Here is a 21,842-nt window from a genome sequence, read left to right on the forward strand (position 1 = left end):
AAAGTTCTAGAATCTTGGGAAGACTTCAAATTTATTTTTAGAGATGCATTCATTCCTGAATATTATGCTGATTATTTGCTTGCAAAATTAGACAAATTGAAGCAAGGTAGTAGGACTGCGAAAGATTACTTTCATCATTTTTAAATTTGTATCATGTATGGTGGATTAGATGAATGCATAGAAGATGTTATGAGTAGGTTCATGAGAGGGCTCAATTCTGAAATTCAAACCTTGTTAATTAGCAATTCTTATAGCCATATTGGTCAATTGTTTTATCTTGCTCTCAATGCTGAAAAGAAGATTCTAGTATCTGTGAATACTTGCAACAATGATGTGACCCATTATGTCCAAAATTTGTCCACTTTGCATGGTAACGAAGAGCACCTAATAGGGGAACCCATTGCTGATTTTCCTTTGTCACAAAATGATTTACTTGTTGTTCCTTATGATAAAGAGGACTTGTGTGCTGATGATTCTCTTAATTCTATGTCGCAAGTAGTGAATAAGTGTGATACTTTTGGTTTGAAACCATACAAATGTGCTGAAGATAATCTTTTGCATCCTATTACTTGTGCACAAGATGAACTGAATTTACTATCCTCTTTAAATACTTTGGGTTATATTGAATTTGATATTCTGTGTAATCTAAATTGTCTAAAAGAGAAACTTAAATTTGATTCTGGTTTGCCAAGTTTTAATCATTGTTCGCTTCATCCAATTGGCAAATACAACAGCAAAGGAGAATATTTGGTGCATAAAGTTTATATTTGCTCTAATCTGAAATATCCTTTTGGGCAACAATACCATGATCAAATAGAGAGTTGTACTAACACTAATACTATCTTGCAAAGTTTCATAGTTTTTCCCATATGCAACAGGGTAAGGCAGAAGAAGGGGAGCATTACTGGTTGTGGTCATGCAGCATGGCCGTCGCTCCGTGCTCCAACATCAAAGCAAGCACCTTAGAATGCCATTGGAGCAAGTCGAGGACAACTTGCAGCCAAGAAGGGGAGAATGATGAGGACATCACCTGCTCAGATATAATCACATTAGTAGCTTTTGATTCACAGGTAAAATAATTTTTTACTATGATTGTATTTGATACATTTGATGAATTGATGTTGCACCATGATATGTGTTCGTTGTCAATTTCAGAAATACGTACGTGGATCAAAAATAGTGTTAAACACACATGGAAGGTATGGAGGACCAAAGAAGTAGATTGTGGGCCAAGTCCAAGTATTTCCAACGTCCTCCACTAGGCCACCAGTTTACTTTTGGCTCAAGGAAAGAAAGAGATCCAATCCAACACGTTTTGGGGCTACATTTGGGCTGCAGCTCTGTGCCAACTTGCAACGACCGCCACGACCTCATCCTGACTCCGTTTTGGACATTCAAGTACTCCTTGGAATCTTTATAAAGTCTATTTTTATATCAATCTAGACTCATGTCCATATCTTTTCTGATACATCCGCAATGATGAATTACTACAGAGAGGTTTTCTGTCCAAAGGTGCTGCGTCACCTTATTTTGGCCCAATGGGCCGTGTATCAAGTTGGGTCCATTACGGACACTTCCTAGGGTTAGAGCATGACCCAAACACCCCCTGGTCGTTCTCCTAGGTATTAATAAGGATTAGAGCTGCCACAAATAGATTGGGTTTTGTTTAGATCAAGTTTAGCTCTCGCTACTTGCTTGTAAGCACGTGTGCTGGATCAGCCACCCGTCTTCTTGTCTAAGGAACCCCACCAATATTGAAATTGAGTTTGAAATCTTCATCTACATCTAGTAAATTCAGTACTTGTTATACTTGTTCTTGCTAGTTCTTCGATTGCTTGCAGGATGAGTGCCCTAGTGGCCGGGTGACGCGCTCCACAAGATCGCGACAGCCATTGGAGGTGGTGTATCGGTTGCTAAGGCGCAGCTTGGAAGGCTGTAGTCGGGCCGTGAACGTCATCTCCATCCACCAATCGAGTTACCCCATGCCCTCTCATCGAAAGATCGGGAACTAACCCTAGCGGGTTCCTATCAGGATCTATCCCCGACAAGCCCCCGAGCGCTTCATGGCCGAATGCAGCAGTCTTTGGGTACTTTTAAGATACACGCCGGATAGTTTTTATGCTCTTCGAGTACTTTGTCTTGGCTGAATGTTCAAAGTTTCTCAAAGCTGCCATGAGGCTATGGTGTGCTCAAAGCCTTGATCATCTTGATATTGTAGTCTTCATATATGGAGGGCGGTGAAAGCCACACTGCATATGGAGTAGCCCCCGAGCCTTAGGTTGAATTGTAGAATCAGGCTGAGGGTCAATAAAATCTTGAATCTTTCTCTTTCAACTTGAAAAAATCAGTTGTTGGGTGTAGCTTATCAGCCCCCGAGCCTTGGATTGATTGAATAATCAACTCAAGGGTCTTGAATCTTCACGCAAGTCATCACCTGAGTAGTTTTGCGGTGTCCAGCCCCCGAGCTTATGTGCCAAGTGAGCCGAAGGAACCACGTCGAGTACTTATTGGCGCTTAGCCCCGGAGCTTGGAAGCTAGCTGTGCCATTGGAGATATTCCGAGTAGTAATTGGCGCTTAGCCCCGGAGTTCAGGAACTAGTATGTGTCTTTGGAGGTACGCTTAGCGTCCTAGAGTGTCATTGCCAAAGCTTGTGCTGAAAGAAAAGATGCATACATTATGTACCATATTTGTAGAATATTGAAACTACTGAAATTTATTCAGTGATCAATATAAACATTTTGTGTCATGCCCTTATTTCGGCCATATCTTTCCCAAGTAGTTAGCCTGTTATGTTTAAGCTCTCAGTCCTTATTTAGCCGCAGCCACTGCGTATGTGAGACCTTTGTCTCGTATACCCATACAGGCACTGCCATCTGCATAGCTGAGATCTTTGTCTCATGGATGTGTGCTGGCACTTAGGCATAACAGGTGTACCTGAGGCTTTTACGAGTTAAGGCGTGTTCTACTCAAGGAGATTATCAATGGCTAAGAGAAGACAAAAGTAGTCGGCATTGCGACAAAAAGACAGCGCGATTGCACTCATGAGTTTGCTGCCCTCCAGCGAGTAGTCGGCGAAGTGTAGCTCTGGAGGGTAATTCCCATCGAGAGACGTACACAAATAAGTAGTCGGCGTGTTGCCCTGCATGCGGAGAACAAGCTGGAAAATAATTAAAAAAGTGACTTAGCTTGATTTGCGGATAATTGTCGATGAGGCCGTGGCGGTCGTCGATGAAACTACGACGGTTGTTGATGAAGCCGACTAGTCCGAGTCGATTCCGACTAGTTGTCAGCGGTGCGACGCCCGTCCCTAACTAATTTTCTAGTCGATACGAGTAGTCGAAGTAGTTGCCGACGAGTCGATGCAGGCGGATGTCAATGTAGTCAAGGTTGTCGCTAGCTTGTTGTCGAGCGCTATGCTGAGTCGAAGTAGTTCGTCCTCGACCAGCTTTTTGGTAAAGACAAATAGTCGAAGTAGTCATCGGTGGGTCACCAAGCGCTCTTGTGAAGTTGAAGTAGTAGTTGATGAGGTAGTATGCGGCCGGATGTCGATGTTACAGAAGCCAACTAGTCGGAGTTGATTCCGACTAGTTGTTGATCACATGGAACCCGTCCTCGGACTAGTTTTCTAGTCGAAACGGGGAGTCAGAGTAGTCCGTCCTCGACTAGTTTTCTAGTCAGGATGAGTAGTTTGAGGTAGTCGTCAGCGAGTTGATGCGGCCCGACTTTGGGGTAGTAGTACGCGCCTACATCTTCTGGTATGGTAAGCTCTCTGGTGCGTTTCTCGTGTGCGTAACTGTCGACTAGTTGAATTTTTAGCTGCTCAAGAAGGGCAGCAGCTCGATTCTCTCTATTCAATCTCAACACATGTGCTGTTACATAAAACTTGGCTTCCAGAGTGTGCGCGTAGCTAAAAATCAGCAAATCAGGCCACGGAAAAGCGGTAGCAGCTACTTGCGCAGCTCCCCTCTTGATTCTGAATTAATGCCGATCCCTCTTCTGATTTGATGGACTTCTCCCAGGCGGTGCATTACTATGCCGCTGCAAATAGCCTCATTTTCTACCTATGCTTGCTGAGGTGCAGTCTCTAATTACTTTGTCTTGTGGTACGAGTCACATATAGCTCCACCCTGGTCCTTGAATCGGATCAGACCCGATGCGAGTCCAACTCTTCCTGTTCCTTGATTATCCCTTCTGGATTTTTTTGTGCGCGAAGGTGAAATCGTGATCGGTACTCATTGAATCAAACCAAAGCCCCATCATGCATCCCTGTAAGCCGTCAAAAAGTTTCCGTGCGGAGGACTTCTTCCTGGTGGCACTGACTTCTAGAAGCCCCACTTCAAATTCACCAATGCGCGAGTAGAAGATCTCAACTCCCGTGATGAACTTGACTAGGCGATGAGTAATTTGATTGATCCATGCAACACTGAACTCAGTCTTTCGCCGGCTCCATCTTGAATTCGATGCACAGAGATGATGAGTCGTCGGCTTGACTTGTCGGTGTAAGCGCAGTCACCAAATCGTAGGAGTAGATTGATTTTTGTGATGAGGTCCTTCAAGCTCGCCTGATGATCTCGACGATCACTCCTATCCGGCGCACCAGATGTCGATGTTTTATACCCGGCAACCTACCGAGGGGGTATCCGAGGTAGTAGATTTGTTGGTGGGGGATTCTTCGGACCTGAAACTCAAAGGTAAAAGTGAGGATACAAGACACAGATTTATATAGGTTCGGGCCGCCAGAGTAGCGTAATACCCTACATCCTATTTGAGGTGTTGTATATTGCGCCCTGCGCTTGGGTGTTGTTTGGTGTCGAACCTCTTGGTGGTTCTGAGGGTTCTGAGCTGAGTTGAGGTTTGAGGTGCCGATCTAGGTACCCCTGGCCTCCTTTATGTACTCTAGGGGGCAGGACTACTATTCGGTTACAAGGAGGAGTCCTAGTAGGAGTACATCGTATGAGTCCTAGTAGGGTTACAGGGGAATCCTAGTAGGAGTCCGTCTTCTTCCTTGCGGGTACTGGAGATCTATCCTTGACACCAACCGGTACTAAAGGGGTTATAGCCCACTAATTCAGTTCCACCAATATAAAGATTTTATTTCATTTCGATTAAAATTGCTATTATATTTATTTAATGCATAGTAAATCAAATAAAATATTAGATGCAGATAAATAACAAAACTAGTAAAATTAGTAATATTAAGTTAGTAATAGGTTATAAATGGTAATAATACTTATGTTTAATTAAAAATTAGAAAGAAGAAATATTTTGACCATGCAAAAATCTAGAAAAATAGTGCCTGTAGTGTTATTAACATTTTACCATGACTTAGTCATGTAATTATTTAATTGTATCTAAATTTATTGTTTAATATTTAATGGTGCTACAAAAAATCAAGACAACTAATATTTTAACCCTGCAAAAATAGTATTGTTCATAGACCCATAGAATACATGACATATCATTACAATGTGTTATTACATTACTTTGTCACTTGACGATAAAATACATCATAATGGTTCTAACACATTACACATCATCATCTAGCGAAACGTTAATAACCTTTCTCTTCACGAACGTCCCTTGATTGTGATCTCGGCGTAAATATGGAGCGTCCTCTTTGGCTAACAGGATGGTTGGGCCAAAATCGACTGAAAATGGAGGAAGACCATCAAACTGATCATGATCTTCTGAAATGGCAGTCTTGTCCTCAACTCCAATGATTTTTCTTTTCCCTGGAAGATCTATGTGGCGCTTTGGCTGGTCATCTAACTTATTAGCACCCTTCTTTATTGGTTTGGTTGACTTGTCCTTCACATAGAAAACTTGAGTCACATCATTGGGTAGGACGAATGGTTCATCTCTGTATCCAATCTTGTTGAGGTCCACTATTGTCATCCCATATTTATCTGTTGTTACACCTCCTCTAGTAAGTTTCACCCATTGGCACCGAAACAGAGGGATTTTCAAAGGTCCATAGTTGAGTTCCCATATCTCCTCAATGACACCATAGTATCTATCTTTCTTTTCATTGTTGCCTATTGCATCTATACGGATACCACTATTTGGGTTTGTGCTCTTTTGGTCTTAGGATGTCGTGTAAAATGTCTACCTATTTACCTCGTATCATTGGAATGTCGATACTAATATAGATGGACCCCTAGCCAACCATGCTAGTTGGTCTTCAATCGTGTCATCACTCATCAGTCATCGCCGCAACCTAGAGGCGAAAGTGTTAATGTGATGACATGTAATCTAGGCTTCAGTCTTCCCCTGGTTTAAAGACCGTACAATGGTCTTGTGCTCCTCCAAAGATGGAGCCACCAGGGATGATTGTTGAAGCATGAAGGGTACTTTATGAAATGTACTCGCATTGATGTCCATCCGAGCTTTCCTCCCTAGTGTGCCCTTTTCCTTTAGTCTCCCCTCATGACATGATATAGGGACTCTAATCGAAGTCATGTTATCAATAAGGTCAACAAAAAACTCAATGACCTCCTCTGTTTCATATCCCTTTGCGATGCTTCCTTTTGAACAGGCATGATTACGAACATACTTCTTCAGAACTTTCATAACCTCTCAAAAGGGAACATATTGTGTAGAAATACAGGACCGAGAACAAAAATCTCTTCCAGAAGGTGGACTAGAAGGTGGGTCATGATATTAAAGAAGGAAGGTAGAAGGATCATCTCAAAACTAACAAGGCATTGCACCACGTCATTCTGCAGCTTTAGTAGATTGTTTGGATGGATTGCCTTCTAAGAAATCATGTTGAGTAATGCACACAGCTTCGCAATTGTCATTATCACATTCTCTGGTACAATACCCCTCAATGCAATAGGCAGCAATTGTGTCATCAGGATGTGGCAATCATGGGCCTTTAGAATTATGAATTTCTTATCTTTAATATTTATTATTCCTTGTATATTTGAGGAGTAGCCTAATGGGACCTTGATACTATTCAAGCAGTCAAATATTCTTTCCTTCTCTTCCTTGCTGGGCAAGATGCAAGTAATGTCCATCATCTTTGTTTTCTAGATGTAGGCCATCTTGTTATTTCATACGTTTCAGGTCCCGACGTGCTTCAATTGTATCCTTTACCTTTCTATATGTATCCAGGAAGCCAAGCACGTTCATGCAAAGATTTTTCATTAGATGCATCACATCAATTACATTACGGACCTCAAGGACTTCCCAATAACGTAACTCCATATTATAGACTTCTTCCACATGGATGCATGTCCATCCTCGTCGTTCAGAGCAGGTTGGCTACCAAAGATCTTGCCAAAGATTACCCTCGCATCCTTTATCATTGAAAATACACGTTTACCATTACGGTGAACAGGCTTAGTACGTTTTTCTTCATCCCCTTCAAAATGCTTCCCTTTCTTTCTTAACGTATGCTTAGCAGGAAGAAATTGACGATGGACCGTATACACGACCTACCTACAATGTTTTAAATTTTGCTGCAAGTATCATCTAAACAGTGCGTGCAGGCTCGATATCCCTTGTTTGTCTGTCCTGATAGATTACCAAGCGCGAGCAATCATTGATGGTTACGAAAAAAAATGCTCGTAGATTAAAAGTCTCCTTTTTATCCTCATCCCACACACATACACCTTCTTCCTTCCATAACAGTAAAAGTTCATCAACCAATGGTCTTAGGTAAACATCAATGTTGTTGCCAGGTTGTTTTGGGCCTTGGATAATTACTGGCATCATAATGAACTTCCGCTTCATGCACATCCAATGCTGAAGGTTGAACATACATAAGATCACGGGCCAAGTGCTATGACCACTACTAAACTCACCAAATGGATTGAATTCTTCTGTACTTAAACCAAATCGTATGTTCCTTGCATCCTTTCCAAACTCAGAAAATTCTTTATCAATTGTTCTCCACTAGGATCCATTAGCGAGGTGTCTGATCATTTCATCTTGCTCATATTTGCAAATGACTAAAATATGAACAATTATATTTTTTCCCATAATTTATTTAGAGATCATATTTGTAGAGGACTAAACTATGAAATTATTTCTCTAACCTCAGATCAATTTCTTTGACTAATACGAAACATAGCATCAAAAAAATAAAAAATTTCTCCATTGTACCTTATTCTAAAAATCAAAAATTACTCAAGCTCTAAAGCATAAAACTTAGTATACTAACCATGTATTAAAAGAGTATGAAGTTTCTAACCTTTAGAACACTTGAATGAGTGAAATCCTCATGAAATGGTCTTCAATCCGGCAGTACCTCCCCTATGGCACCATGGATAGGATGAAGCCCGAGCTATGGTGAATGGCTCGGGCAGGAGGAAGAATAAGGCGGATTTATAGGAGGCAAATTAGTACCGGTTGGGGACCCCAACCTCTACTAATGCTCGCCCATTAGTACCGGTTGGGGCCTCCACCCGGTACTAAGGGTCCTTGTTCACATTAGTACCCGGAGGCTCCACCCGGTACTAATGTGTGAGCATTAGTACCGGTTGGGGCTGATAGGAACCCGCTAGGGTTGATTTCCGATCTTTCGATGAGAGGCGTGGGATAACTCGATTGGTGGATGGAGACGACATTCACGACCTGACTACAGCCTTCCAAGTTGCGCCTTAGCAACCGATACACCACCTCTAATGGCTGCTGTGATCTTGTGGAACGCGTCACCCGGTCACTAGGGCACTCATCCTGCAAGCAATCGAAGAACTAGCAAGAACAAGTATAACAAGTAGTGAATTTACTAGATGAAGATAAAGGTTTCAAACTCAATCTCAATAAGGTGGGATTCCGAAGACAAGAAGACGGGCGGCTGATCCAGCACGTACACTTACAGGCAAGTAACGAGAGCTAAACTTGATCTAATAAAACCCAACTGTTCTCGGTGATAGCTAAGGGATATATGAAGGTGGGAGGATGACCACCAGGGTGTTGGGGTCGTGCTCAAACCCTAGAACGCGTCCCTAATGGACCTGACTTGATACACGGTCCAAATAAGGCGATGCAACATCTTTGGATAGAAAACCACTCAGTAGTAATTCAGTCATTGCAGCCGCCTCAGAACAGATATGGACTTGAGTCCAGATCCATATGAAAGTAAACTTCATAACGAATCCATGAAGTATTTGAACGCCCCAATCCGAGTTCGTATGCAACCGTGGTGACCATCACAAGTTGATGTTGTTCTGGAGTTCAAATCCAGCCTGCGCGAGTCCCTTTCCCTTTCGGTCTTCTCCCTGGTTCCTAACCAAAACAAGAGTGCACGCGTCTCCATGGTCTAAATATGATGGACAAGAACTCAAGAGTGAACTTACTTGATGATTAAGTTGACAAGCACGGGCGTGAGTAATAGGATCATAAACTGGTACTTGTGTCGGCGTAGAAACTAGTACTTGTGTCGGTGTGGATGTATCGTTGGTGTTGATGTCCTCATCAGGGACCCCCAACTGGTACTAAAGGGGGTCACGGAGGCCTCTTAGGGAACTAGCCGTTAGACTCGGTATTAATTCTCACATTAATACCAAGTCAAAAAACAACCGATACTAAGGTTGCGAACGAATGCTCATATTTCTAGTAGTGTGTAGTTTCCTTGATGGGCCTAACATGCCACCAAGACAATTATATTCCTTGAAGGTTTTGTGGAACCGCCAAAACATTTGCCCATTTCTTTAGCAATTTTATTGGGTAGCCAATAAAATATTATACTACTATAGTATATGCAGGTTAACATTTGTTTTTGAGAAAGCCTTTGCAAGCACACGTTTCGTGAAGTGGAAAAAAGAGTTTCCAATGCCTAGTTAAAACAATCTTTACAAGGGAAGCGAAAGGTCTAACATTGGCCCGTAGCAGAGTGTGACAAGACAAATTTGAATTCCCCATCTGAATCCAGTAGCGTACGTTCTGTTGAGTTTGATTCCATAGATGGACTAGGTATTAGAATTATATGACATATGAATAGTTTAAGATGGAATAATGAACTTGGCAGTCCAAGCAAGAGATGATACTTTTACTTTGTTTTGAGGAACCGGAGCTTTCAGTCGCAGGAAAGTGATGGAACCAACATAGGCAAAATCCAACAAATATTATTTTAATTTACTGTTACTAATTGAAGACTTACTATTTCGGTGGTGGATCCAAACAACCTCCTACCAATAGTTACAGTAGCAGCTATTAGCTATTAGCTCGCTAACTATACATGAAATACTTGGATTGCAACTTTGAACAATAAGAGTGGGCATTGGCTATGTACGGAGGCACTCACTACTAGCAGAAAGAAAGGTGAGCACACTTTTAGTGCTTGCTCTTCAGCACGTACTCACCCTCCAATCTTAATTTCTTTCAGAACAACAAACTTAGGGTTTGGGAAAGGCAATGCATTGGGCAGGCCGGCAGGGCTGTGGCAATGCTAGCTGAATATATCGATCTCATCAAAAGACCCCATACTTTAAAAAAATCTGTAAGAAGAATAGAATAATATTGATTTTGTGTTAAGTAAAACTATTTTATATTTGATTAAATTTATAGAGATGGGAATTGATATTTATGAAACCAAATAGGTATATTATAATATAATCTAATGGTATTTATTTGATATCAGAAATATATTTTTTATAAATTTGAACAAGCTTATTAAGAACTCTCCCTCTCTCTCTTTGATATTTGGTTTGGCCAGGTATCCAGGTGCCTTGCTTGGAAACATGTGCAAGCATCTTGGTACTTGGCTGACTCAGGGCACGCAGGTGCTTTGCTTCCCTTTTTGGTTGCATTTTCTTTTGCTTGGTACTTTAAATTGTTGTAAAATAATCAGACTCTAGAATCCAAGAAGGAAAGGAAGACTAGAAATTCTAATCATGGTCTGTTGCTTATGGGCTCATACCAAGACTCGAGGTATAGTTTGGAGTATATATACGAGGAGATCTTCAATGTAAACATCAATATTCAAAGAATAAAGAATAGTTGCTCACCTTGTACTTGTATCTTGTCTGCTTCCTACTGTTCTTGTGCTTGCTGTGAGAGGTTTTACAATATAAATATTAGCGTGGTGCCCAAATAAAGCAGAAATTAAAGGGTCACAACTAAATTAGAGTCGGTGGCCGAACGACAAGGCAGACAAACACCCGACATCCTTGTGCGCCACTGCTAGATGCACAGTAGCATCAAGTACGTGAATCTTGCGCGCTTTCGCGCTTTAACCCTTTACCTTTGGAACAATGAATCCTGCGTTTGCTGCGGATACAAGCAAAGAATTAGAAAAAAAAAAGAAGAAGCACTGTTGGTCTACCCGGACCGCCGGCCCGGCCCTTGACGTTTCAAACATTCATCTTTGTCTCTCTCACACACATTCATCCATCGTTGATCCAATAACTCTGCGAATTCTCCTGCTGGGAATACTGAGGTATGTCGATCACTAGACTTGACGACTCCATTCGATTGCAAATACAAGTCCATATGTGTAACTCATGTTGCATTGTTCAATATAACTAACTGATGCGTGTGTGATGGTTCTGGCATGCTTGTGTGTCTGCCTGACCCAGGCACGACAGAGACTGGTAAGCTGACGGCGGCCTGCTTCCAGTTAATCCATTCCAGCTAGCGCATCATGCGTTCTGAGGTAACTAATTAAACCCAATTTGCATGCAGGCTATCATCTATCTGTGCATCTAAAGTAGGATATGTAATGTAAATATATGCATGCAGGTCATCGAGGCTGACACGATCGACGCGGCTGCTGAACAAATCCTGAATGAGCTCAGCAAGGACACTACGAGGCGAAGCAGCAGAAGCAGAGAGAATGTCATCTACTTCGACGGCTGGGACGGCCTGGGGGCATCCGCCGTCCTCCGAACGGTTGCCCAACGCCTGGCCGCATCAGCCTCTGATGAGCAACCAGCTCCGGACGGCGTGCAGTTTCATCACATCATCCACATCGACTGCTCAAAGTGGGAGAGCAGGAGAGCAGTGCAGAGGGCGATAGCAGAGCAGCTTAAGCTTCCTGCTCGGGTAATGGAGATGCTCGACAGGCAAGATGAGGACGACGATTTCCATGGGCTGGCAGAGGGGTCCCGTGCCGAGATACCGCAGGTCGTCACAGAGATCTACGAATTCATACAGAACCATAGGTTTGTGGTGATCTTTCTGAACGGGAGCTGCGAGGAAGTTGATCTGACCAAGTTTGGCTTACCCCTGTATGGATACACTAGCAACAAGATGCTGTGGACATTTCGTGGGAGGTTCCGGCTCAACCCCAGGATGGAAATCGACGGGGCCGTCAAGAGCACAGGAGTGACCGATGTTTTCTTCACGGCCTCACGCCATGAGCAAGATCCACAGGTGCACTGGTCCTACCTTGTGCGTCAAGAGGCTGCGGATCTCATTGCACGCAAGATTACCGATACTGCAGGCGGCATCATGTATTCCCCGGCGCAAGTTGAAGACTGCTTCTTGTACATGCTAAAGCTTTGTCTCATGACAGGCGGACACCATTCCATCGACTATGATTTGACCACCCATGGCTGTAACTACTGGATATGTGATGGCATCATACAACAGGGAGATGATGGTGATGATGGAGCATGGCGAGCTGCTGATGATCTGCAGCAGGAGATGCGATTGGATGTGGAATGTTACCACCAATATTTGTCTCCTCACATGTTAAGGCGTGCTGAAACCATGCCATACTGGACTTCACCATCTTATGGGTATCTGTTGAGCCCAGCCAACGGAGACATTTTCCAACACTTGAACAAACCTATTGATGTGCTCAAGCTCTCGCACTGCAGCTTCAGCTTCTCATCACCTCCATTCCTCTGCTGCCACAACCTTAGGTTTCTATGGCTCGAGCACTGTCAAGACCAAGCAATCGGCACAGACGGAGCTGCAGATAAGGAGCAAGTCATCCAGCGGTGTTTCCAGCGGCTGTGGGTGTTGGACGTGCGTTACACGCGCTGTGATTGGATCTTGTCCGCACGGACGCTTGATTTCATGGCTCAACTCAAGGAGCTAAATGTGATGGGAGCCCAGGGCTGGGACATGGGCCAGCTGCAGGGGCGTCTCCCTAACATCCGCAAGCTCCGAGTAACAAAGTCAACAGTCGGCTGCAGTAATTGTTCAGAAAACAACTTGATCTTCTTGGGGATGAACAAGATGGAGCTCCTTGAGTTTTCTGGAAATCGTACTACCATGCCAGGTGTGGCAAACATACCGGAGATGAGCACCAGCAACAACTGCCTTGAGACTGTCATCATTATTGACGGGTGTGTTGGGATACAAAAGTTCTCCTTCAGAGGATGTGCTAAGCTAAAGCATATATTGTTGAGTGGATTGTTTGAGGATCTCCGCATCCTAGACTTGTCGGGCACAGCTATCAAGACGCTGGATCTCAATGCCATGATAGTTCGAAACCTTGATGAGCTCTTCCTAGATGGCTGCGAGAAGCTCTGTGCAATCCTGTGGCCACCAGAAGACAGAAGGAAAAGCCATTTGCAGAAGCTGCACATCGACACCACACAGTCAGCTGCGGCATCATTATTGGCACCAGGCCGGGATGAAAAGTCCATGGAGGGTCGTAACACTACCACCAGAGTCAGGAGAAGATCATCAGCATCATTATCTGTGGCCCATGGCGGTCGATTACCCTCTGAATTTTATTGGTGCATATGGGTAAGAGATGCAAGGCTCCTCAGGTCACTTGTGCCCCTTGAAAAAAGCTATTTTTATAGTAGGGATGTACACATGGAGATTTCCTCTCCTGCCGTTGCTTTAGGTTCTGCAAGCAAGGAAGCAGTCGATAGCAGGAGCAGTATGAAGCAAGGTAAAGATAATTCGACGTATACAGATGTTGTAGACAGCTTCAAAGACCGTATGCTGCTGCAAGCAAGCCAAGGCGATGGTGATGCACCAACGCTCACAGGGATATGTCCGTGCCCAGATATGCCTTCCTTGGAGGCCAGTAACTGCTACGTGCACATGCAAGACCGCGGACAGCCGAGAAGCACCGAATCACTGCAGGAGGGTGAAGAAACAAGTACTATTATTACCATGCCAGATCTGATCTGTCGGAATGCTCGCATACTGCACGTGCATGATAGCTTGTCCATCACCAGTATCCCAGGCCATGCACCTGCGATGAGTTCAACATGGTATTATCTACGTTGGTGCCGAGTCGAGCGGTGCCCCAAGTTGGGATGTGTATTTACCACTCCTCAATTAGAAGGGAGCGGTGACGAGCCCATCTTTTTCTACCTGAGCACATTCTGGGCATCACAGCTCCCTAAAGCACGCTACATCTGGAATTGGAGCAGAACATTGGCATTCGACATTCGGAGTCGATCATTTGAGGATCTTACGATACTGCACCTAGACTTGTGCCCCAGAATAATACATGTGCTCCCCTTGGCCATGCCAATGGTCGAACGCAGTTTAGGCAGCCTAGTGACCCTCGAGATTGTGTGGTGTGGGAATCTCGAGGTTGTCTTCCCCTTGTACACCGATGCTGATGGGAGCCACCAACATCAGGAGCAATCAATAATTACGGTGGAATTAGGGAAGCTGGAGCGCATCCACCTGCACGAGCTGCCCAAGCTACAGGGCATCTGCGGGCGCTGGATGATCTCTGCTCCCATGCTTGAGACCGTCAAGATCAGGGGCTGCTGGAGCCTCAAGCGCCTGCCGTTCGTCAGCAGCGGCGGGAGCAAGAAGGTGGAGTGCGACTGCGAGAAGGAATGGTGGGAGAAGCTAGAGTGGGACATGGGCGCCAACCACCATCCTTCCCTGTACAAACCGATCCACTCGCGGTATTACAAGAAGACCATGCTCAGGGGTTCCGTGCTCACCTGAGGTACGTACGCCTAGGCATTGTTGCATTGTTGGTCTGAATGAATTGAACTGATCATTTGGTTTATTCTTTCCTTGGATTGCTGCAGCCTGCAGGATATATCTATCAGTGGTGGCTGCTTGCTTCCTCCGCCTGCGTAATGTAATATGGCGCCTGCTTGCTTTAACCTCACAATTGTGCTCTTTTTTTTTTCCTTCTCTTCCCATCCTTGTGCTCTTGGTTTGGCAAAGTGTGGGTTGCGGTTCTATATACTACTGCTGATGCTTTGCTTTGCTTGGCTTGGCTTATGGTTGGCATTGCGTGGCCCCTGCATTCATGGTCGTGACTCGTGTCCTACTCTTGGCAGTGTACTTGCTTCTGATGTCTGTGTGTGTGTGTGTCCAGAATGCTTGATCCGTCTGTGTTGTTATTGTGGTGGCAGTCCCTCCCCTATTTGTGTACAAGTAATAATAAGTGATGATGGTTGTACTTTTGTGTGATGTGCTAGTTGTGGTATTGCTATACAGCACGTGCATGATCGTTCTTTGCATAAGGAGCTCGTTAGTCATGTACATAAGCCCACGATGCTCCGGCGTTGCTCCGTGAACATTGACAAGAGCTGTGCTGTGGTATTTAATTGTAGGGTAAGAACAGAATTCTTAGCAGGATACGAAAGTAAACATCAATATTCCATTCTATGGCCCCTGCTTGGCATGGCTTATTGTGTGACTTTTCCTCCGGCTTTTGTCCAGGTCCTACCAAAAACAAAAATCCAAACCGGCTGCAGTAGAAAAGCCCACCCGAAGCCCCCTGGCAGCTTGCACTAGACACTGAAGAGAGAAAAACAATGGCTATCCCTGCAGATCTCAGTACCAACTTGGCCGTCAAGTTTGTAGTAACTACAGCTAGAAACCAATCACTAAGTTCTCCGAAGCCTGCCTATACCGATTTAATTTATCCTAAGCACAATCTTTCTTTCTTTCTAGATCATCGTGATCTGGAATGTTTGGGGTGTATATGGTTGAAGAAACTATATATCTAGGATAAGCACCAGCTGCAACAATGCAAGCTTGAGACTATGATGGTTACGTTATTGATGGATGTGTTGGGGTACAAATGTAGGGGACGTGCTAAGCTGAAGAATCTATTGCTGAGTCGATTGTTTAAGCGTCAAAATGCTCAGTGCCATGACAGCCCAGAACCTTGATGAGCTCTTCCCGGATGGCTGCGAGAAAAAACCCCAGGGAGAGGGTAGCTCTACAACCAGTGCCACGAGAACATCATGGCTACCTGTGGCCCATGACCGTCGAGTGCCCCCTCCGAATTTTGTTGGTGCATATGGGTAAGAGATGTGAGGCTCCTCAGATCACTTGTGCCCGTGAATGAGAGTTTCGGTGTCATGCATTTGGAGATATGGCCCCGTGACGTTGCTTTTGGTTCTGGCAAAGGTGACGAAGCAGTCAATAGCAGTAACAGTAACAAGCAGCTACATGGGCTGCTAAACGTGGGGCACCAACCTAAAGATAACTCGATATACGTAGATGTTCTGCATGCAAGCGAAGTGATGTGCCAACAGTGACACAGATATGGCCTTAGGGGATCTGTGCTCATCTGAGGTACATACTATACACCTTGATTGGTACGTGCATATATGTCGACTCGATTGCATGGTTCGTGCTTCTGGTGTGCCTACTACATACATGCGTCAGGTGTGCGTGCGTCCTGAATGCATGAGGTTACGGACGTTGGTGCGTGATCCATTGCACAAATGTGTGTGAATGCACTTTGACTTCTGTTTGTGTGTATATGAACCAACAGATAAAACGGATTCCTCTTCTCCTTACTACTCTGCTTGCTTGCTTCCTCTGTCACCTGCTCTGCTTCGGTGTCTTGACACTGCTCTGTTTCGGTGTCACTGCGGCCTTTTCTTCCCCTGCTTTTGGTCGATCGATTTGCGCGCCATGGTTTGCTTCTTTGGTCTGTCAGTTTTTTTTTAACGAACCGGTAGAAGAACTGCCAATTATATTAAAATGAAGGAAGTCCTCGACGGGCAAAGCTGTACAGGTGAGCAACAATTACACAACGGGAAAGCAAAGCCTAACAACTCTAACTTCAACTCCCATATACATGTATCTATGTACGAAAATTAGGACTGGCTAATGAGCGTGCAGAGGTGTTTTACCCCTGCCATCTTCCAGTTGTTGAGCTCGTCTCGTGCTTTAAAAAAGACACCGCCATTCGATGTGTCCCTCTTGTCAAATATTTTTGCATTTCGCTCCTTCCACACGCTCCAGGTGGTAAGCATGAGAAGCGAGCGCAGTCCCTTTCGCAAGTTGCAAGTCGCCTTCGCCATCATCGTCCACCATTCGTGCAGTGAGCCTGCTTGCGGCCACTCCCTTGGATACCTTTGCTCCATCACCTATCTGAATGTTAGCGGCCGCTGCGAAAAGAAGCCTATCAGTTTTATTGGCTGGGATTTCTGAGCCTACCCATGTCTTTTCTGGTGCCTTCCATTCTTGCCAAGTAATACGGACGCGGTTTGCGGTCAAGTATTTGGGATTGCCACTAACCACGGGCCGGCTGAGGCGTGTGCACTTTCAGCCCCTCATTGATAAGGCCGTTGGCAAGCTAACTGCATGGAACATGAGGAACATTGCGCCGGCAGGATGACTGACTCTCACCGAAGCGGTACTCACATCCCAGCCCATATACCTCCTCACGGCCATGGGGGCATCGAAAGAAATTTTGGAGGAGATCGACGCCAAGCGGAGACGTTTTTTCTGGGCCGGTGCGGCGACACTCACGGGTGCCGACTTGTTATTACAACTCAGAGAGTTGAATAGCTTGTTGTAGTTGTGCAGATTTATTATTACAAGCTGCGATTTGGATGATTTTGCCTAGGAAATTGAATAGCTCTACGAACTTAATTCTGCAAGTCATAATTAGGCAGAAATAAGTAGTCAAATTACGATAAAAAAATATGACTGCTTTATTGAATTGTAATTCTATAACTAGGGTTGATAGCCGATGTACATAAATATGTAAATCAAAATTTAGTGATAGAATCAACAGAGTTGCTCGATGTTCCACGGGTTGTCGACGTCTTCATCAAAGAGATGTTGGAGCCTATACGACTCAGGTCCAGGAGCTTGGACACGACAAACGGTCCCTCCCACGATGAGTTTAGCTTGTGCAGCCTCTTGGTGTGTCGGATACGCTTGAGGACCATATCGCCTACATTGAAAGCTTTGGTGATGTCTAGCTTGAAGAAGAGTGCGGGTATCCTTGCTCTATGGAAGCGCCTAGCCATGTTTCGTATTGTAATGAAGTTGTCATGGATGCTCCTTTTCTTGATGAAGGCGCTTTGCATTGACGAGATGAGCTCTTTCATATGCGGGGCGAGCCTTAGGGTGAGAGCTTTTGTGATGATCTTGACAAAGGAGTGAATCAAGCTGATCGATCGGTAGTCGATGATGGACTCCGCACCCTCTTTTTTGAGCAGCAAGATGATGTTTGCTGTGTTAATCAATGGTAGGCTTGCAGTACGGAGATTATGAAAGGCATTTGCCACTTGCACCATATCACTCTTTGATTTCCTTTGAAGAATGCTCCGGTAAACCCATCGGGTCCAGGCGCCTTATCAGATGGCAGTTCAAAAACTGCCCTTTTCAGCTCTTCCTCGGTGAAAGGCACATCTAAAGAACGCAGGTCCAAACTTGGGAGCTGCAGTTTGTCCCGGTCGATGTCTAGAGTCGTTGGTCTGGCCTGCTCATTACTCTCTTGAAGTGGTCCTGAACTACCTTGCTTTTCTCTTCATGATTGAGTGCCCATCCTGGCCCGTGCTTCAAGCGCTGAATATGGTTCTTGGGCCTTCTGCCATTTATCTTGCTGTGGAAAAATTTTGTATTTGCATCCCCGAGCTTCAAGTTTGTGATCCATGATGCTTGTTGCTTCCTAGCACGATGAACCACTGCTTGGCCCATTACTCTGCGCTTGAGCTTGTGTCGCAGCACAGCTTCCTCACGCAATGTTATGGTAGCCGATAGGTGAAACTCACCAATCGTGATCTCACACACTTCCACGCGATCGTCATTCCATAACATCAGGAGCCCCCCCTTTGGTTCCTAGCAATCCCATTGGCCGGCTTGAAAGCAAAATTTGACAGCCGGTAGCCCCCCAGATACGCGGCGGTATAAGCATCAACTGTTTGAAACTTCATCTCTTGGAAGCATGCAACATGACAGAAAGTTGTAGCAATGGTGCTGTGAACAACATCCCTGCGGGCTCGCTGATTTAGCCCTCGAACGTTCCAACACATCAGGGCCTATCATCAAATAACATGAGAAGAACTCTGGTTGCCCCCTTCGCAGATGAAGCAGCACACTTGATACGAGACGAAGGCAACAAAAGTTGGAGGTTCATGCGGCCCGAACGCTATTTGAACTGAAGTTTTGAGAGGGGTTTCTACTCCACACAGGGAGCACCACCAGCGTGAACTGATATTCTGAAGAAGGTCTCTACTCCACACAAGGAGCACTTGCAGGCGAAATAATTGCAACATAAAAACAGATAGAAGACGCATCAGTGACAACCCATCCGGAGCTAAGCTGCCAGCACCACAACCGCATCCTCCAGGTCGTCGATGCCCTCTCCCAGAAAGTCATCAAGGTCAATGTCCATTGCTTAGGCTTCGGCGTCGTCGAGGTTGAATATTGCTGTGAGAGCCTTGATGATCTCAGCTGGCAGCGGTCCGCTGAACATCGCGAGGTATTCCTGCAAGGCACGTTCAACTGGCTCGAGCTCATCATTAAGCAGCCCGAGCTTGCGACAGAGATTCTGATGCGCGCGGCGAACAGCAATCATTGGCGGCGTTGGCAAGACGTGCACTTCGCCGCACCACAAACATGTTAAAGGTGCGCTTCTTGCGCAGACATGTCAAAGGCGCATCGTAGGTTGGTGCAGCACCGGCTCTAGCAGCGTGACAAAGAGGCTAGCGATGTTGGGGAGGTCGCCAGCTGCTGGAGTGGTAGGCGATGGCGCTGACCGAGGTGTGGCCTGCACCGGAGGCATGCCCAGCACCGTGCCCATCGCGTACCCAGAGGTTGCTGCTCCAGGCGTTGCCGGAGCAGCGTCAGAAGACGCCGCACTTTCATCTGTGGCCGGCAGCGCCACCTTCCTGGCGCTTGGCGTTTCAGGGAGGGGGCCAAAGAAATGCACCCCCTCGCAGGCCTGGATCTCCAATTGCCGCAGCGCAAGCTCGACATCGTGGTGAGTGGTGCCATTCCCGACCGGGAGGGTCGCACTCATGCGAACTTGTGGGAGCGCATCCTTGATGCGTCAGAAGGCATAGGATGCCGGCACCAGGGGCGGACTAAAAGCCGCCGTGCGCACCATCGCACGGCGACGGGATGAGGCTTCATTCTTGTTCCCACCATCCAGCAGGACATCGCCCATGCCAAGCAGCATGGCGAGCGCCACCGCCTTAATGACGTCTAGTAGCAGGGATACGATGCCTAGAACATCGCCGGCCTTGTCGCCTGCATTTCTCTTGTCATATGCCACGAGGAGGTCACACATTGCCGCCTGCAGCGCAGCGGCTTGCTGAGCGAACATGTCCTGTAGCTGAGTCATACCTGTGGCTCGCCGAACCTGCTGGTCGGGTAGTGGCGTCAGGTAGGCATCAGCTCCCTCAGCGTGGCGCCACCCACCGCTGTGGCGACTGCCGGTGCCCCAATCGCACCGACGCAGTGACTGCTCCCGCTCATGGTAGATGTCGTCGTGGCCGCCCGTCTTGTAGCCGTGGTGAGCACGCCTGTCCCGCGCGCTCCCGTCACCGCTGATGTCGTCATCCTCAAAGTCCGGCCTTTTGCGGTTGCGGTGGTTGCCGGTGCGCGGGTGGTCATTGTTGTACCCATGCCGAGCACACTCATCCTTGTCCTTACCTCATCGCTCCACCATGTCCTCCCTGCCCCTTCGTTCCGCTGTGTCCTCTCTACCCCTGCGGGGCTGGTAGGGAGCAGGCGGGGGCGGGTGGTGCGGGAAGATCTCAAAGAGGCGGCTGGGCACCTTTGCGCCATCCGCCACTCCCAGGTGCCAACCAGGGAGACGATGCTTGGCCGACGTCAGGGCACCACTGTGGTCGACCGTTGCACTGTGCAGTCGTGGATTTCATCCAGATGCAGGTAGACACAGTACTTGCGTCCATGTTGCCAGCGCTCTGGCGGCGTCTCCGTGATCAGAACAGAGGCGAGCTGCTTGTCTCTTAATTAGCTGGTGAAGTTCAGGCGGACCTTCTTGGTGATGGCACATGGATCCGCAACCCATGCCCAAAGATCAATTGTTTTTGTCTCTGCAGAGCACATAAGATTTGTCTCAATGTTCTCAAGAGCACAAGACTTACTGATGATCTTTTCGGCTATGTCCTCTATCCAAGCATGGCCTGGAATGCCATCCAAGCAGTGGCGCACCCTGTACACGGCTATGTCCTCTATCCAAGCATGGCCTGGAATGCCATCCAAGCAGTGGCGCACCCTGTACAGGAGCATCACCCCCTGCACATGGTTGACGCTCCTCCACTTGATGAAGTGGATCTTGATCCTCTGGCGCTTGGCGAAACCCTTCTTGACCGCCTCCTTGCAGTGCTTGTTGTACTTGAACCTGATAAGGAAGGCCTCAGGATGGTGCTTGGTGACAGTGACCTTTTCCTATCGAAGCCGGAACTCATCACGGATGGCCACCACCACCTCAGCCGCTCCGGTGTTGGGTGGGGCGCGCATGGCCCAGGAGACCAAGGTGGTGTGCTCCCAGTCGTGGAGGTCAGCATCGATGGCATACGAGGCGGGGATGAAGCAGGTCTCCTCCTCCGGGCGGGTCGCGAGGTCGCCGACCTACAGCATGACGAGACCTTCGGCGCGCGGTGGCGGCGGAGGGAGTTCTTCCTCTTCTGGCTCAGGCTCCGGGGCCCAGTGGGCTGGGGTGCGGTCGGCGTTGAGGGCCTTGTAGTCGTGCTCACGGTGGCCGGAACGGCGACAACGGAAG

The 21,842-nt window shown here is 46.4% G+C and overlaps 1 protein-coding gene across 1 annotated transcript; it reads left to right on the forward strand.

Annotated features, from left to right (window-relative positions):
• The first annotated feature begins 11,145 nt into the window (after positions 1-11,145).
• LOC117862947 (uncharacterized) lies at positions 11,146-15,304 on the forward strand. The gene is made up of 4 exons (XM_034746507.2): positions 11,146-11,387; positions 11,527-11,603; positions 11,690-14,828; positions 14,914-15,304. The coding sequence occupies exons 2-3, from the start codon at positions 11,592-11,594 to the stop codon at positions 14,825-14,827; spliced, it is 3,150 nt and encodes a 1,049-aa protein (XP_034602398.1). The 5' UTR covers positions 11,146-11,387; positions 11,527-11,591; the 3' UTR covers position 14,828; positions 14,914-15,304.
• Positions 15,305-21,842: the final 6,538 nt, after the last annotated feature.

This window comes from Setaria viridis, chromosome 7 (genome assembly GCF_005286985.2).
Source record: "Setaria viridis chromosome 7, Setaria_viridis_v4.0, whole genome shotgun sequence".
In the NCBI taxonomy this organism is placed as follows: domain Eukaryota; kingdom Viridiplantae; phylum Streptophyta; class Magnoliopsida; order Poales; family Poaceae; genus Setaria; species Setaria viridis.